The sequence below is a fragment of the Tupaia chinensis genome, unplaced genomic scaffold, assembly GCF_000334495.1.
Source record: "Tupaia chinensis unplaced genomic scaffold, TupChi_1.0 Scaffold000355_1, whole genome shotgun sequence".
Classification (NCBI taxonomy): Eukaryota; Metazoa; Chordata; class Mammalia; order Scandentia; family Tupaiidae; genus Tupaia; species Tupaia belangeri.
Window position 1 is genome coordinate 6,462,311 of NW_006159850.1, and position 16,791 is coordinate 6,479,101.

A 16,791-nucleotide genomic window follows, 5' to 3' on the forward strand; every position below is an offset into this window, starting at 1 on the left:
AAATCAATTGACAAAAAAAAAAAAAAAAAAACCAGTATCTGTTGAGTCCCTCATTCCCCACTGCCTGTGATAAGGCCTGCATGACCCTGTACTTTCTCTTTTCCTACCCCTACCTTGGATAAAAGTGTATTATTTCTACATCAACACGATGCAGAATGGTTGCATCCCCTTTGTAACCATAAGTCGCCCACAAAGGAGGGCTTAATTATATTTTTCTAATACTTTATTATGAAAGTTTTCAAACATCACAGCAAAGTTAAAAGACTATTACAAGGAATACTGTGCATGTCTAGATTCTACCATTAACCCTTTCCTATACAGATACTCAGCTTACGATGGATTACACCCTGATAAATCCATCGTAAGTTGAAAATAGGCATTTTATAGACATGAAGAGATGCGAAACTACAAAATACAGTATCCAAAGAAATGCTAACACTGAGGAGTAGAAGCTGTTCGCCCTCATGACTGCAAGGCCGACTGAGAGCGGAGCCTTACTGCCAAATCCGGCATGCCCAGAGAGTATTGCACCACTTATCACTTGCCCAGGAGGAGAAAAAATTGAAAATCTGAAATCTGAACTACGATTTTTACCAAATATGTAACACTTTCATTAGGTAAAGCACTATTATTTGCTAATTAAAAGAAAAACATACAGGAGTCTTCGAAAGTTCTTAAAAATCATGCTAAGTCAGGGACTATATTAATTTATTATATCTTTGTCCATTCATAATCAATCTTCTTTATATATGTAATTCAAAGTAGGATGAAGAAACATCAATATAATTCCCATATACTGATAGTTCCTCTGAATATGTCAGCATGCATCTCCTTAACCCAAGTTCAATTTACAGTATTTCTCTTCTGATGTAAAATTTTTTAAAAATTATTCATTTATTTTAATTTAACCAGAGAAAGAGACATACACAGAGGGTAGGGGTGGGGGGAGTGAGAAATCAAGGTCCAGGACTTGAACCATGGTCAGCCATGTGGGAGTGTCCAGAGCCTTAACCACCATGCCACCTGCTGGTCCCCTCTGATATAAAATTTAAACACTATTAGGGACCAGCAGTTAGTGTAATGGCTATGTCGCTGAGTTCCCATGTAGCCGACTGTGGTTCAAGTCCTGGACCCAGTGGCTTAAACTCATGCCGGGGGTGTGTGTGTGAACGCCCAAGATCCCAAGAGGAGAACAGAGGAGAAGGGATTGTAGTGTGGCCATCCCCCCGGGGGGTGATTTCTTGCTTTCTGTCTCTCTCTGTCTTTTTGGCGAGCGTACATGCCCTATAGCAAAAAACAAAAACAACAACAACAAAAAAAACACTCTCAAAAAAAATTTAAACACAATTAAATGCATATACTTACATTTTTTAGACAGTTCAATCTCACCGTCTTTTTGCCAAACTTCCCTGGGGATGTCTTAATGACTAAATTTGTTTTCTTTTGCTCTCTTTGAATGAGCTCAGGGCCCTGTAATCTCTAAACTGTGCATGTCTGAAAATATTTACCCCTTGATTTTATAATTGAGTGATAGTCTATGTGGGTATAAAACTCTTAGGTCATACTCTTTTCCCTGGAGGATTCTAAAGACACTGAATATAGCTCTAGAGAGGATTTCTGATCTATTTACTCCTTACAGGTGATGGAATTCATTGCTAGTTTGATTTTTGTTTGGATGAATGTCTATAGAATTCTTGCAGTCTATCCTAGTGCTACTCCAACTTTAATGTGAATATGAATCACCTGTGAATCATTAAAATGCAGAGGTTGAGAGTGGGGCCTAGATTCTGCATCTCTAATGAGCTGATCTGTGGGCAATGAAGGAGAAGTTTTAGGTACTGATGGACTGTTGGAATGTCCTAGAATGCTGCATACCCTGGGAGGCTGACAGGCAGCCTGCGTGTTCCAGTGGCACGATCCCACAGCAAGGCGGCACTATCCGACACATAGTATTTGTCTCCAAATTTGGAGACATGAACTCTTCCTCATAGGGAGCTGTCTCCAGTTCCTTGTACCTCCTCTCACTGTCCAAGTTTGATTTCTATGCACTGAGAAGCCTTCAAATATATGGGAATTAGGACAGAAAGGTGTTTCCCAATTTCATCAAAAATAGAATTCTTATTCTTCTTGGTCATTTCACAGGGGAGAGAAAAATAGAGGCATCTCTTAAAGTAAGATCAGTGTTATGGGCTTGCAGCATATGGTGGGAATAGGAAGACCACACCAGGACCGAGTAGGAGGAACATGAGGCTTGAAGTTGGACACTTTTGGGCTTGAATCCCAGCTCTGGTCCTACTGGTGGGTGACCTTGAGCAAGTTAATTTACATCTCCAGGCCCCTGAGTGCTCAAATGTTAAAAGCAGAGATGCTAAAACTCCTTTCACAGGATTACCATGAGGATTAAGAGAGAGTTTAAGGTACCTAACACAATAAATGCTATTTCCTTCCTCCCTGAGCCCAGCTGGTTTAAAGGCTTAAGTGCATCCCTAATGACAATGGGCAAAAACTATTGTCGGGTGCAGAAGACCCTGATGCCTTATGCACAAAGGGATTATTCATTTTCTTTGGGGCCGCCCATGAATATGGATGTGCCAGGCATTGCTAAGAGCTGGAAGAGAGAGCAACAAGGGCCCTGTTGAGAATATCTCATGGTTGCAGAGAGCGGTGACATTTTTAATCATCCCTGAGGTTCTGTTTTTTTTGTCTCCAAGCTAGGTCATACCACTTTCTAGATGAACTGACACACTGTGATTGTCAGTAAGGTAAGGAGCTTCCATCCATGGAGCGCCCTTGTCCTCCACGAGAATATCAGGGTAACAGGAGTACCAGCACAGCTGCCCATTCACGTGGGCATCCAGCAGGCACAGTCACCATAAAGACAAGGCTGGTATTACCATGAGTCCAAAGTGGCACCATTCCTAAGCCCTGGTCACTAGGCTAATGTAAAAGAAACCCACTGCAAGTTAACGAGGGACTCCCAGACATCAGACCTCTGGGGCCAACCAACGGAATACTCATGAAGTTATGAAAAGGGATATTTCTAAGGCGACGTATACATTTGCCCTAACTCTTAATCTATTAACTTGCTTGGTATTTGGTTCCTCCAGGGAAGATGGACAGCCTTGGCCTGGCTTGGTTTTCACCAAGGGCCATCTGAGAAGAGGCGAAACATGCAGATTCCTGCCCTCCCCCAGGCTGACTCGGACCTTGTTGCTGGGCCCAGAAATCTGCATTTTCTAACTGGACCCCCCCCAACATGCCTGCTGCGCATTAGCCGGGCCAGTATCCAGGGGTAGAAATTTGTCCTACTAAGAGAGGTAGCAGTTGAGAGACTATCTGATAATGTGCCAAGTTTTAAAAAATAAACAAACTAAAATGGCAGTAATCTCTTTCTCTTGAGAAATGATCCTGAGGAGACCAGAGACCAGTGACCTCCTGAGGAACCCTGCCTCACATCAGACACGGGAAGAGGACAGGAGAGTCCACCACCAGCCTGTTGTCAAATGTGAACAAAAACTCAGCGGGACAGTCAAGAGAGAAACATGTGCCACCTAAGGACAGCCCCGTTTCTTCATGAATGACAGGCTTTCGAGGCCGCTCCCTGGTTCCTAAGTCCCATTCCTGGCAAAGCCTAGCTCAACCAGGTGGGAGGGGCTTGTTCACCCTGACCCAACTTGTCAGGATCGGTACCCAGGTTCTTGAGACCTGGTCGCCCCTTTTCAAACCATGAAGGGATCTTGTGTTTTGTTCAAAGAAGTAGATCAACCCTCCCAACTCTACAGAAGAGGTGAGCTCGGACAGCTTAGCCTTGGGCCCGAGAGTGCAACTTCCACCAGATGCTGAAGATTTTCCTCCCTCACCCATGTCAGCTGCCAGCCAGGGGAGGAGAGGCCTCGCACCAGATTTAGCCCTGGCTAGGGAGAGGCACCCGCTTGTAACATTTCGAAATGAAATCAAGCCACAGTGCCAAGGATCATTGACTCCCACCCGGATTGTGCATGTACGCACTGACTTGGAAGGGCACAGCACCCCACCTCTCCATCTCCCTCCCTCTGTGCTAAGTGAAGGTGGACGGGACAAGTGCCATTCTCCAAGCCACCTGCTCAGTTCTGCAGTGACTTAATCAAAACCAGTAAGCACCCTTTTCCATTCTTTTTAAAGCCAGCAGCACAGACCAAAAGAACAAGACTAGCCCAAATTGAACATCGTAATTAAAAAGCCTCTTACCTGATTTGATTCCTTTAATGGGGTATGTGGCATGAGCGAGAAAATTGGGGTCGCTGAACATGTCCTCCTCGTAAACCACGAAACGCAGAAACGCAAGGTTGGGGTCATAAATTTCAAACGTCACCTTCTCCTGTGTGGGAGCCCAGACCGGGCTTAGGCCGTTATCATCTGGAAAGACATCAAAGCTCAGTAGGGGCCACGTTCTTCCTGCCCACTCCTGATCAAACGTTTCAGCATCCTGCAGCTCAGGAGCCCTTAGAACCATGTAACTAAAAGCACACGTGTGCCGAGATCTAGGGGGATCTGAAGAGCCCACCAAGAGCGACTGATCCTAGCCTAGGCTTGGCCCTTGGTGAGCACAGGAGGAGAGCTCATCCCCGTTTCACCCCCTGGGCTGGGGGAGAGAGAAGGGAGGTGGTGTGCAGAGCAAGAAGCACGGATTCTGGAAAAGGGGGGTCTGTCAGGCCAGGTAGCCGCGTATGTCTCCTCTCTCTCAGCCTTAACTCACAAGATAGATCATGACAGACTGGCACCAGAGGGAGCCAACCTAGTGGGACAAGGAGCGGGAGTCTCGCCCTGGACTCCTGAGCTGCGCTGAACTGCAGTGGGCAAGTGGGATGCATGACACAGCCTGGGCACCAGAAGTCCATGGAAAACTCCCCAGTGAATTGCACCCCCCTCCCCACATCTGATTCAACTCACTTGATGTCTGGGAGAAGGGGCTAGGGCCACTTACTCACAACTGTTGTCTTAAACTTGTTGTTGTCGTACTCGGCTCCACATATTTCCACCTCTACAAAGGGACAAGCAATACTTCGTCCAAGTTTGGGGAGATGACGAGCCCCGAGAACCTAGGACACCACAGGTAAGGCTGCAATCCCCTGGACACGTCCCGGCCGGAGCTGCATGCAAGCTGCACAGGCAGGCTACGCAGAGTTCTGTTTGGGGTCTAGAGTGAGACTGTGCAGTCAAAGCCAGCCTGGGTCTCTCCAGAGGGGTGTTCAGAGGGTCAGTTCCTAGAGAAGCCACGCTGCAGCCCCACAGCTCCTCAGGACAAGTCCGATGATGCACCAGGTGGTCTAACTAAGCACATATATGCACACACCTGTGCCCAGGTGGGCACCTTCAGAGATACAAAACTTAGTTAATGGATTACTGGAGTCCAGGAAGGAGGGGAGGGAGTATGACAGTCTTTTTAACTGGTCTTTCTTTGAAGACCTTTGATTACTTATGGGGTGGGAGCAAAAAGCTCATGGAAAATGCATGTTAAAAAAAAAAAAACTATGCAAGGGGGCCATCCCCCCTGGGGGATGATTCCTTACTTTCCCTTTCACTGTCTCTCAGTCTCTCTCCAGTGAGCACATGCACCTGATGGCAAAAACCTAAAACAAACAAAAATAAAACTATACACAGGGTCAGTCACATGGGCAACCACAGTTGAAGTTCCAGACCTAGCAGCTTGGGCGTGGCGGCGCCCGCCCTATGGCAGACCTAGCAGCTTGAAGATCACATTAGGCACGTGTGTGTGCATGCCAAAATCCCAGGAGGAGGAGGGATTGCAGCGTGGTCATCCCCCCCAGGGGTGATCTGTCACTTTCCCTCACTGTCTCTCTCTCTCTAAAAAAAAAAAAAAAAACTTAAAAAATAAATACAAAATAATAATAAACTATACATGGATATTTTTTGGGGGGGAGGGTTGCACCAAAAGAAGCTTTCATTCCACTTTCCACAAACTTTGTGAAGTCCCTTCATATGCTTTCTTCTTTCCTTTTCTCATGAAAAATGTAACTTATTGTCTCTATCTTTTAAAGAATATTGCAAAGAAACAACATATTGCCTGAAAGTTAAGACAAATTTTAAAACGCTTGAACTCCTAAAGCGGGCCCCACAGGACAAACTCCTCATGCATTAAAGCACAGGGACCAGGTCTCACTTTGCTCTTTCTGCCTGGAGGCTGACCTCGCAGGGAACCCAGGGAGACAGACTCGTAAGTCTCTAGACCTTGACAGGGCTCGGGTCCTCCTCCGTTCCTTTCCCCCAACTGACCCTGGAGTGAGCTAAAGACCCCGAACGCGGTCTGGCGTTGATGATGCCGATGGGGCGACAGCATCCCCAGCCCCGGGTCCTTGCTGGGCCCTCCCCAGCCCTCAGGAGGGCGGGAGCTACCTTGACGGTCAGAGTCATCAGGATCTTCCTCTGGGACTCGGGCGGCATCGGGTCGTACTTCTCTGTCCGCATGCTCTCAGGCTGGAGGACGTAGCCCGTCCGGCCGTTGAGAGAAAACAGTGCGTGATTCATCTGCATGTACTTGTCTGGGGAGGGAAGAAGCCCTGCTGTAAGCTGAGCCCAGACGCCGACAGGTGCAGCACCTGGGACCGGCCTACACCATTTTCCATAATTTCCACAGTGGGAGGCGGCTGTTCAAATAGGGATCTAACTCAAAGAAAACACAGGGTTTTTAAAGAACAATCTCAGACTGGGGAATACCTTTCCAAGTACAACACAAAATTCTGACAAAAAAGAAAAGATTATTAAAACCTACTAAAAGCTTAAAATGTCTGTGTAGAAAAAAAGACATAAAAACTCATTTTAATTCTAATGAAAGATACATTGCAATCTTTAACCTCTTAAGAGCTCATAAATGTATATTATAAATGTCTACTACCACATTAAATAAATTATGAAAGAAGCATGAACAGTTCACAGGAAATAATATGCAAATACTCCCCGAATAAGTGAAAAAACAGGCGACATTCAGTCAGAAAAAACAGTAAGGGGCACGCTAACTACAGAATAAGTCCGCTTGCACCTGTCAGATGGGCAGAGTGGAAGATTCAACAAAACCAAGCTGGTGTCCCGTCAGAGTGGCACAGCAGTCGCACCTGCTCAGTGATGCTGAAGCCCTGTGGGGAGGCCCCAGGTTCAAATCCCGAGGTCTCCTTGTGCATGCTAGCACAGGCATGCACACCCAGGATCTTGGCTGGCTGAGGGCAGGGTTGCCTTTTCCTGTCTCTCTCATGGAAGATTTTTTTTTCCAAGTTGATGAAGTGATCTTGAAACTATGTCTTCAAATTTCTCCCAGTTTGCATTCCCACGCACAATCTCCAGGACAGCCCATGGAGGGCAGAGTGTTTTAGTGGAGTCACACCTGGATAAAGGTGTGTCTTTTGTTTTTCCTTTTTTTTTTTTAAAGACCAGAGGTTTGAATTTTGATATCTAATTTATTATTTGTCCTTTTATGGGTTAAACTTTATACATTTTTAGTTTTTGCTATAGGGTATGTGCACTCACTGGAGAGAGAGGGAAAGTGAGAAATCACCTCCCAGGGGGATGGCCACACCATAATCCCTTCTCCTCCCAGGTTTTGGGCATGCAAAAACATGTGCCCAGGGTGTTTTTCAAAACGCTGGGTCTGGGACTTAAACCATGCAGTTGGCGCATGGTGGCCTGGTGATTTTCTTAAAGGCAAAGTTTATCAAAATAAAAATGTGAGGGCCGTTTGCCCTGACAAGGTGTCCCTTCCTCTGTGAAATGATGCTCAGGAAGGGTATAGGAGGCAGAGCTTTCTAATAGCAAAGGACAAGGGCTGGGGGTGGGGGGACAGAGCGGCAGGTGGTGTGGGGGTTAAGGGCGCTGGACTCCCATATGGCCGACCCCGGTTTGAGTTCTGGACCTGGCGGCTTTCTCTCGCTCTCACACACACACTCTGTCCCTCTCTGGTCAAATTTAAATAAATAAATAAAATAAAATAAATGGGATTAAATACTTCTCAAATTAAAAAAATAGCAAAAACTGGGAAATAACCCAAACATGTGTCCGCAGGGGGCTTGTTAAGTAAGTGATGGTTCCAGTCAGCAAAAGCCCACACAGGTATAAGAGGAACGGAAAGGAGGCTACTGGTCCCCAAGAGATGCAGTTTGAGTCTTGGACCTAGTGACTTGAAACTTATGACAGACATGTCCAAGATTCCTGAAGGAGAATGGCAGAGAAGGGATTGTACTCCAAGAGGGTGATTTCTCAATTTCCCCCTCTCACTGTTTCCTCTCCCTGCCCCCAGCCTAGGTACCCTAAAGCAAATACCTCTAAAAAAAAAAAAAAAAAAAAAAAGAAAAAAAGAAGAAAAAAAATGCATAAGAATGCAGAAATTGACCTTATCCAGTCAAGTATTACTTACCTTGCATTATTGAACATGCATTAGGAAACTGAGAAAAAGTTTGTGTTTAGTATATATTTTTTATATTTATTTTAGAGAGATTTTTGCTGTACGGTACATGTGCTCACCAGAGAGACAAAGTGAGAAATCATTCCCATCCAGGGGCAGGAGGATGGCCATACCACAATCCCTTCTCCTCCATTTTCCTCTAGGTATTTTGGCTATGCACATGCATGCACCCTGTATGGGTTTTAAGCTGCCAGGTCTGGGACTCAAACTGTGGTTAACAATGTGGGAGTCCAACAACATAACCATTATGCCATTTGCTGGTCCCCAACAGCTGTCTCTACGTAGGTGAAAAAAAAAAAGATAAAAAATGATGATGTGGTAATTATGGCAGCTGACCTCACAGTTTGAGTCCTAGACCCAGTAGCATGAAAAACATGCCTACAGTGTGTTCATGCTTGCCCAAAATCCTGAGTGGAGAACGGAGGAGAAGGGACTGCAGTACAGCCATCTAATGCTAGGGAGTGATTTCTCACTTTCCCTCTCTCTCTCTCTGTACCTCTCGGGCAAGTGCACATACACTATAGCAAAAATTAAAACAAAACTAAACAAAAGAACATAAAAGAAACCAAGATTGTGACTTATGAGAGACTAGATCAAAAGTAAATATAAAAACACTAAGCTAAAAACAATGAATGGAGAAACAAAAATAATTAAACATAATGCATAAGTTAAATAAACCTAAAGCAAGCCAAATGTGAAGACAGGCCTGAAAACATTCTTTTTTTTTTTTTTTCTTTTTCTCCAAAGTGTTTACCACCATCTGACATGCTTTCAATTATTTGCTGATTTGCTTATCTGTTTCCTTCTTCCACTGCTTGAAGTGAGTCCATGAAGGCAAGATGTTGACAGTTTTGTTCATGGTTACTTCTTATGCCTGGAGCAAAACAAGTGCTCAGTAAATATTTGTGGAGTGAGAGTGTGAGTGAGTGAATAAGCGAAGCTTCTTTCTACTTCACCATGTCTTACTCCCTAACCAAAATTCATTTGTTTTCAAGCTCTGATAAAGATATCTAGATTTTCCTCCAAATTCTTTAATTTTCTTAGGCTAATTTCAGGGCAGAGTTATCTGATTAGATTTACTTCTAAGATACACAAAATCCACCAATTTATCATTCTTTAAAAATATGTTCACTGCTGCTTCCAGGAAAAAGAAAGGAAGGAAGAGGCACAGCAGAAATCCTACTTTGAGGGGCCAGCAGGTTGTGTGGTGGTTAAGGGCGCTGGACTCCCATATGGCCGACCCCGGTTTGAGTTCTGGACCTGGCGGCTTTCTCTCGCTCTCACACACACACTCTGTCCCTCTCTGGTCAAATTTAAATAAATAAATAAAATAAAATAAATGGGATTAAATACTTCTCAAATTAAAAAAATAGCAAAAAATGGGAAATAACCCAAACATGTGTCCGCAGGGGGCTTGTTAAGTAAGTGATGGTTCCAGTCAGCAAAAGCCCACACAGGTATAAGAGGAACGGAAAGGAGGCTACTGGTCCCCAAGAGAGGCTTTAAATAACAACGGAAGCGCAAAGGAGGTGACATGTGCTACCATTTTGTGTCCAAAGTCTGTGTGTGCTGGTTTTCCAGCATGCAGGTATCTCCAGATGTTTCCTAAGCTGAGCAGGGAGCCCTCTCGGGGATGTGGAGACAGCCATTGTGTGCCCGTACCCCGCTGTGCCCGCAGCTGAGAACGCGATCCTGGACGTTTCGCTCACCAGCTCATGCAGTTCCTTTTCCTCCTAAGCCCGGCTACCAACCCCTGTGGCTTGCCAATCACAGAGCCGAGCACCCCGGGCCCCTCCACTGCTCCACCCAGTCGCTGCGCCTTGCACTAACTGGCATTCTGGTTGAATCACGGTTCCTGGACACCCCATCCCACCAGCTGACCGCCCGGAGCGGCCACCGCCCTCCTGCCCTGGCCAGCTCCCTCGGTCCCCGTTACCTGCAGTCTGGAAGTTGAGCGCCACCATCTGGGAGCCGCACAGCCAGAGGCGGAAAGGATCGTAGTTGGAAGAGTCGACCCTCTGTCCCTTCGGGTAGACGCGGGTCAAGGCCTTCTGATTGTACTTCAGGAGATCGACGGGCTTCTGTCTGACGATGCTGTCAGCCTTCGTCTCCACAAAGGAGCGGATTTCTCGGAAGTCAGGGTTTTCTGCGCACACAGGGAGGGAGGGCACCGTTTATTCTGTCTCGCCCACGCACTCCCCACGCTTGGTGCAATGGCGCATGCCCTGGGGCAAAGGAAGCCAGGACTCTGAGACTAGACGTCCTGGGCTGTGACAGTCCGTTGTAACTGGTACTGCTACTGACTCTTACCCTCGGCGGTCCCAGTATTACCAGCAGAGTCTCCCAGGAGAAAGGGACCCAGTTCCCACAGCCCTGTAGTCCAGAGCCATGGTCACTTACTTCTGTTTAAGACCACCAATGGCCTTTTACAAGGAAAGGTAACTACACAAATGTGGCGGCTACAGAATGGGAGGGTAGGGAAGGTCTCAGGCAGAAGCAGGTGTGAGGCCCCGCAGGAGAGGAAGATGCTGAGGAGGTGGGGTTTCCTCATCAGGGGTGATCTGCGTCCACAGATGAAGAACGGAGCACCCTGGTGGAGGGAGCGGCAGCAGCTGCCCACAGGAAAGGAGGGTGCCCGGGGACAGGGGAGAAGGCTGGAGGAGAGGTGTGGGGACAGGCTGCATCTTGTCCTTTCAGACCTCTGTTCACTGTGGCGGAACAGCCAAGCAGTGACATGCTGAGCCTGGCTGGTCTGGTCATGAGCTCCGGCACCTTCCCTTGCCTGGAGGTCCCTCCCAGTAAGTGACCTCGGGGCCTCCCTACTGTGTCTCTAGGCTCCTCCCACAAAGTCACAGATTCTTAAGATGGAAAATCTGAATTTTAATAAACTTCAAAAAGTTTATTAAAATCAGGGCATGAATTTCAGTTTTTTCCACCCAAACAGACTTGCACTTTAATTCCATTTATCCATGGGCTTTCTGAAGTCCTCATAAGGTGCGCAGAAAGGAGAACAGCACCGGCCAGCAGGTGCTGCAGTGGTTAAGTGCTGGACTCCCACATGGCTGACTATGAAGCCAAGACCTGGTGACTTAAACTTCATACCACACACATGTGCAAGGGTGCACAAAATACCAGGAGGAGACTGGAGGAGAAGGGACTGCGGCATGACTGTCCACCGGAAGGTGATTTCTCACGTTCCCCGTCTCTCTCATTCTGCCTCTCTGGTGAGCACCCATGCCCGATAGCAAAAAGCTAAAATCAAACAAATAAACAAACAACAAAACAAGAACTTTCTACTTTGAAGAATTTGGTGGGAGACCCAAACTTTACATTCTTCTGTGACCCACTGAATAACGTCCCCCAAAGATGCCCAGGTCCTGATCCCCGGAACCTCTGAATATGATCAAAGGGGTTTTACAGTATAAGCTAAGAAAGTTGAAATGGGGAGGTTCTCCTGGATTATCCCAATGCAACCACAAGGGTCCTGACAGGGAGGCAGAGGAGGAGCTTCTGGAGGGAGAGTGGCCCTGCTGACACCCGGACTTTGGCCACTGATACTGACTTTGGGTGTGTGACCTCCCAGGCCGGGAGAGAGTAAATGCGTGGTGTTTTCACCCACCGAGTCTGCAGCAACTTATTAGAGTAGCCGTGGGACATCAGCCCACCTGGAAGTGGGCTGTAAGTGGGTTTTCCTCTTCCTGCACCAGCACTTAGCCTGAGGACCACTGGGGACCACCGCAGTGGGACGTCAGCCCGGAGCGATGCGAGCGAGCAGGGAAGCACAGCCACCCTGCCCTCACCGTGGGCCCAGAAGGAAGTCAGGATCTGATCGCCATTGGGGGCAGGGCCACAAGAAGACGTTACCTAAATTATCCTTGGTCTTGCTGGTCGGTTTGCAGTAGACAACCAAGTCCGAGAGCTCAATGGCGATCGACTGGTTCTTCTCCCAGTACTTCATGTTGTTCTCCTGTGCGGAATTCAGTTCCGTCTCAGCCTCCAGCTGGCACCTGTGGGACGTCATCTTCCCAGCTCCCTGGTGCCTCCTCCCCCAGCCTCTCCTAGCAAGACATTCTCCTTTCTTAGAGGCAGCGCCTGCCCCTTCTCTCTGTGCGCCCTCTTTGCTAAAATTCCCAACCAAGCTGCTTCCACTGGTGGTTGGCGTCTAGCTCAGCCCAGCCCACGGCACTCACTGGACGGAGGTCAGGCTCCACTGCCGTGGAGTAGGGCACTGCTGCACGAGGCTGGGCCCAAGTTTGGTTCCTGGACCAGCCTCAACAGGCCAGGCATGGCGGTGCACATCTGTGATTCTAGCCAGCTGGGAGGCTGAAGCAGCATGATCGCAGCATGGTAAGACTCTGCTAACAGTACTTACCTCTCGTTTAAAAAATAATAAGAATTCATGAGGTGGGAGGGGCAGGGGCACCTCATCACCACCCTCTCTCCTTAGCCCTCTGCTCCCTGCTTCCCACGCACTCCTCTCCCCTGAAACCACATCACTGTAACACAGGCTAGTTCTCCAAGCCCATGACGTCATGTCTTCATAGACCCTGCAGACCACAGCATCCGTGTCCTAACTCTCTGTCCCCTGTCCCCCTGACACTTGCACAGCATCCTCCTGCCTCCCCGCCATTGCCTACTTTGTGTCCAAGGGTTCTCGCACAGGACATGGACTTGGGAGACATTTCCCCTGAGAAGACTCACTGTCAAATCTAACTCCATCCAAGTATGAGTGTCTCATTTCACTCCAAACCAGGCAACTGTGTCAGGCCATCCCAAATTCTGTCAGTTTTACACTGGCCATGGGGGAGCCTTGAGAGAATATTTACATAACAAGAGTCGGTGATGCTTAGCTTCGAGCTCACATGCTAAGCAGTTAGTGGGTATATCTAAGTCACCAAGTAGTCAACAGCAAAGTGCAATCCAGGACACCAGAGCCATGCTTCCTTCCAAGCTCAGGAGCCCTCTCCTGGTCCTTGTATTAACTGGGCTCTGTATTCAGTGAAGTTTTCACCACGGAGTTGTCTGGGGACACGAAATCCCAGAACAATACAACTCACCTCTAACAATAATAGAACTGCTCATCATGAGAGTGAGGGTGGGTGGGACATGCCACACCTACGTCAGCTATGGCATGTTGGCTCACAAAGCACAGCTGTGACAAGTTTGGAGGCTTTGGGCTTTTTGTCGGCTTTTGGTAGTTTGCCAAAGGCCAGGTGCACTCACAGGAGACAGAGAATGTGAGAAAGCACCCTCTGTGGAGGATGGGCATGCTCCAATCTCTTCTCATCTGTCTCCCCCTGTCCTCAGGATTTGGGGTACACACGTACACATGCCTGGCATATTTTTCAAGCTGCTGAGTGCAGGACGCAAACCATTCAGTCAGCCACATGGGATCCAGTGCCTTCGCCTCCACACACTGGCTGGCCCACTTCACTTTTTCTTTCAACCTCAGCAGAAGAGAATACTGGCACGAGATGAAATGCCAGCTACTTCTTCAAAATTACGTAATAGTTACTTCCTGGACCTGAAAACTGTGTCCATGAGGCCATCTCAGCAAGTGAAGTCATGACACACCTCACTGGGTAGGTCCTAGGAGCTCACTAACTGAATGGGTCTCAAGAGGCTGGTCTTTACCATCGCCTGGAGGCAGCCAGAGATTTATGAAAATGCAAACCCTGAGCAAGTCCCTGCAGACAGGCACATGACAAGACCTTCGTGAGGCACTCGTGGCAGGAGGATGGGGCCACCTTCCTCATTCGCAGCTCCTCGTGCCAGGGGACTGTGCCCCAGAGCAGGGACCATCACTCTGCTGACTTCAGCCTTTTTACTCTCAAATGTAAGACTTTAAAAACCATTTTCATGAAATCTTAGGAAGTATAAAAACCAGCTGAGAAGTAATACAGATCAAAGGCAGTGAATAGCATCCTTGAAGACTCAGGCTTAATTTCAAAAACTTGCATGCAGCTGGAGAAGAGGTCGGTGGGAGAGAACCTTCAAGCAAAGTCACATTTTTCTCCCTTAAGAGAAATGGAGACGTTGGGTGTGATGGTTCACATCTGGAGTTCCAGCTACTTGGGATGCCAGGCAAGATCATGAGTTCAAGACCAGCTTTGGCAACATGCTGAGACTCTGTCTCCAAAAAGCAAAGACAGAGAATGCCAGTGTGCACCAGACAAAGAGCAGCCATCCTTACCAAGCCTGTAACTCTCCGAGAGCCACATTATGGCCATTCTCAGAGGCTTGGGTACCAGGGACAAAAGTAGGGGACAGATGCTAAGGGCTAGTTCAGCACAGTCCTCTGTCCTCAGCTGGATGGACCCCTCAAATCTCATTCTGAAGCAAGCTCAGGATGGTCACCTTGCTGGGGAATGGTGCCATACAGATTGCGATGACAACTATTCAACCAGCAATGAGGACACGCCAGTAGATGAGGAGAAATAACTTTTCGAATGAACCTCAGGGCAATGGTGCCCTTGGGCCTCAGAGTTGTACTATGACAGAGGCACTAGAGGGTGAGGGGATGCCCCCATCCCTCCAGAGGGCCCTCTGCTGACCAGAGACTGGCTAAGATGTGGGGCAGCAAGGCTGCTCATGGGTGACATTCCAGGGACCTCAGAGTGGGGGAGACTCAGCAACTGTAGCCAAAAGTCAGAGGGGTCCAGGAGTCCCAGGAAAACTTTGGGTCAAGACCTGTCTTTGAAGCAAATGAGTACATGGGACACCCTCACATTTCTTTCCAGATCTGTGGCCCCAAGAAAGAGCAGATAGCACATCCCTCTCTCACACAAGCCATGGCACCACTTTGCCACATCCTCCTGGCATGATGGCATGGCAAATGACGAATGACAACATGAGGACTCGATGTCCCCACGGGCTGAGCCTTAGCTATGCAGCAGCACGGAGCCCAGCAGGCCACGCTCGCCTCACCTCATCTCTAGAGTTAGGTATCTGGCTCCTCATCTTGCACACAAGGAAGCTGAGGCCCAGAGATCGGGCTACTGGCTTGGGGCCCAGCCCTACCAGGAGGCTGCTCCAGTCTGACCCATTCCAAGCCTCTTGTTCCTACTTAGAACCTCACACCTTCCAGCCAATCACCAGCACTCTGGCTAGGAGCACCCTGAAAGCACTGGACCCGGTTGGTGACCGTGTTGCCAGGGCCCCTTCCAGATCCAGGGAAGGAGGCGCAGGACTGTCTGATAGGGGGAGGATCCAGGCTGCTTTGTGTGTGTAGAAGCAGGAAAACAATCAAAATGAGGAAGGCAATGCTCCCTAGGTAAGGCACAAAGGGTCAGACCAGCACTGCCACTGAGGAGCCCCATCGCACACTCGGGGCTGTCGGCCAGCTTCCCGGGGCCTCCACTCTCCCTTCTCTCTCCTTTGAGAGGCACTCCTGTGGTCTGCCTCATGCCCCTTCCCCAAACTGTGTGTGTTCCCAGGCCTGCTCCTGCCGATGAGTGCCAGAGGCTTGAGAATGCCAGACCACGTGTGTCCAGGTGAGCAGAACCCCAGGAACACCTGTGCCCAGGTGAGCAGTCTGCCTACCTTGGTGTCAATCTTCCAGGTGATCTCCCGGATGCTCTGAAACCACTCGAAGAGCTCCTCCACCCTGTCTGTGGCAAACTCCACCGGGGGATCGCCCTGCTTCTTGGGCTCCAGGATGAAGACGAAGGGCTTCTGGTTTTTCCCCTGGGGGGCTTTCACTAAGGGGAGAAGAGAACTGTCAGCCTCTCAGCAGATGTCACACTGTCTGAGCCACAGGGTCACGGGCCAAACCACACCGCCACTGCTTAAGTCGGGCGGGCATCAGCTGCGATATCTTCTCTGTACGAGGGGCCCCGGGGGTCATGGAAAATGCATTTTATAAAAACAACTCATGGATTTCAAAACTGTTTGCATCCGAGAGCAAATGAACTCATGCTTTAGCTCCATCTCCCCACAAACTTCCCGAAGTCCCCTCATACTGGGCACCTCACACACATCACCGCCTAGGCGGGCGTGGGCCGTGTCGTATCCTCCAGAGGGCGTGTTCAAGTCCCTGGTACTTGACTGTGATGTAATTTAGAAATGAGGTCCTTGCGGGACCAGCAGTTAGAGTAATGGCTATGTCGCTGGACTCCCACGTAGTTGACCGCAGTTCACATCCTGGACCCGGTGGCTTAAAACTCACGCCGGGCGAGTGTGCATGCGTGCCCAAGATCCCAAGAGGAGAATGGAGAAGGGATTGTGGTGTGGCCATCCCCCCGGGGGTGGGGGTGACTTCTCGCTTTCTGTCTCTCTGCCTCTGTCTGTCTGGCAAGCGCACGCACCCTAAAGAAAAAAAAAAATTCTCTCCAAAAAAAAAA

At 48.5% G+C, this 16,791-nt stretch overlaps 1 protein-coding gene and 1 long non-coding RNA gene across 3 annotated transcripts in view; one reads left to right on the top strand and one right to left on the bottom strand.

The window, feature by feature from the left end:
• The window catches only part of LOC114008553 (uncharacterized), a 47,176-nt gene extending 42,945 nt beyond the window's left edge, over positions 1 to 4,231 (top strand). The window contains exon 2 of the long non-coding RNA XR_003550073.1: positions 3,401 to 4,231. This is a non-coding gene — a long non-coding RNA (uncharacterized LOC114008553). The remainder of the gene's footprint in view (positions 1 to 3,400) is intronic.
• PLCG2 (phospholipase C gamma 2) overlaps positions 1 to 16,791 on the bottom strand; it is a 167,160-nt gene that overhangs the window by 25,346 nt on the left and 125,023 nt on the right. The window contains exons 24-29 of one of the 2 annotated variants that reach the window (XM_006152585.3): positions 15,992 to 16,149; positions 12,314 to 12,416; positions 10,386 to 10,595; positions 6,394 to 6,539; positions 4,964 to 5,078; positions 4,228 to 4,395 (exon numbers count right to left, since the gene is read on the bottom strand). In XM_006152585.3, the coding sequence (XP_006152647.1) occupies positions 4,228 to 4,395; positions 4,964 to 5,078; positions 6,394 to 6,539; positions 10,386 to 10,595; positions 12,314 to 12,416; positions 15,992 to 16,149 (900 nt within the window). Of the gene's footprint in view, positions 1 to 4,227; positions 4,396 to 4,963; positions 5,079 to 5,100; positions 5,351 to 6,393; positions 6,540 to 10,385; positions 10,596 to 12,313; positions 12,417 to 15,991; positions 16,150 to 16,791 lie in introns of those variants that run through there. The other variant, XM_027773492.1, reaches the window with a different exon arrangement.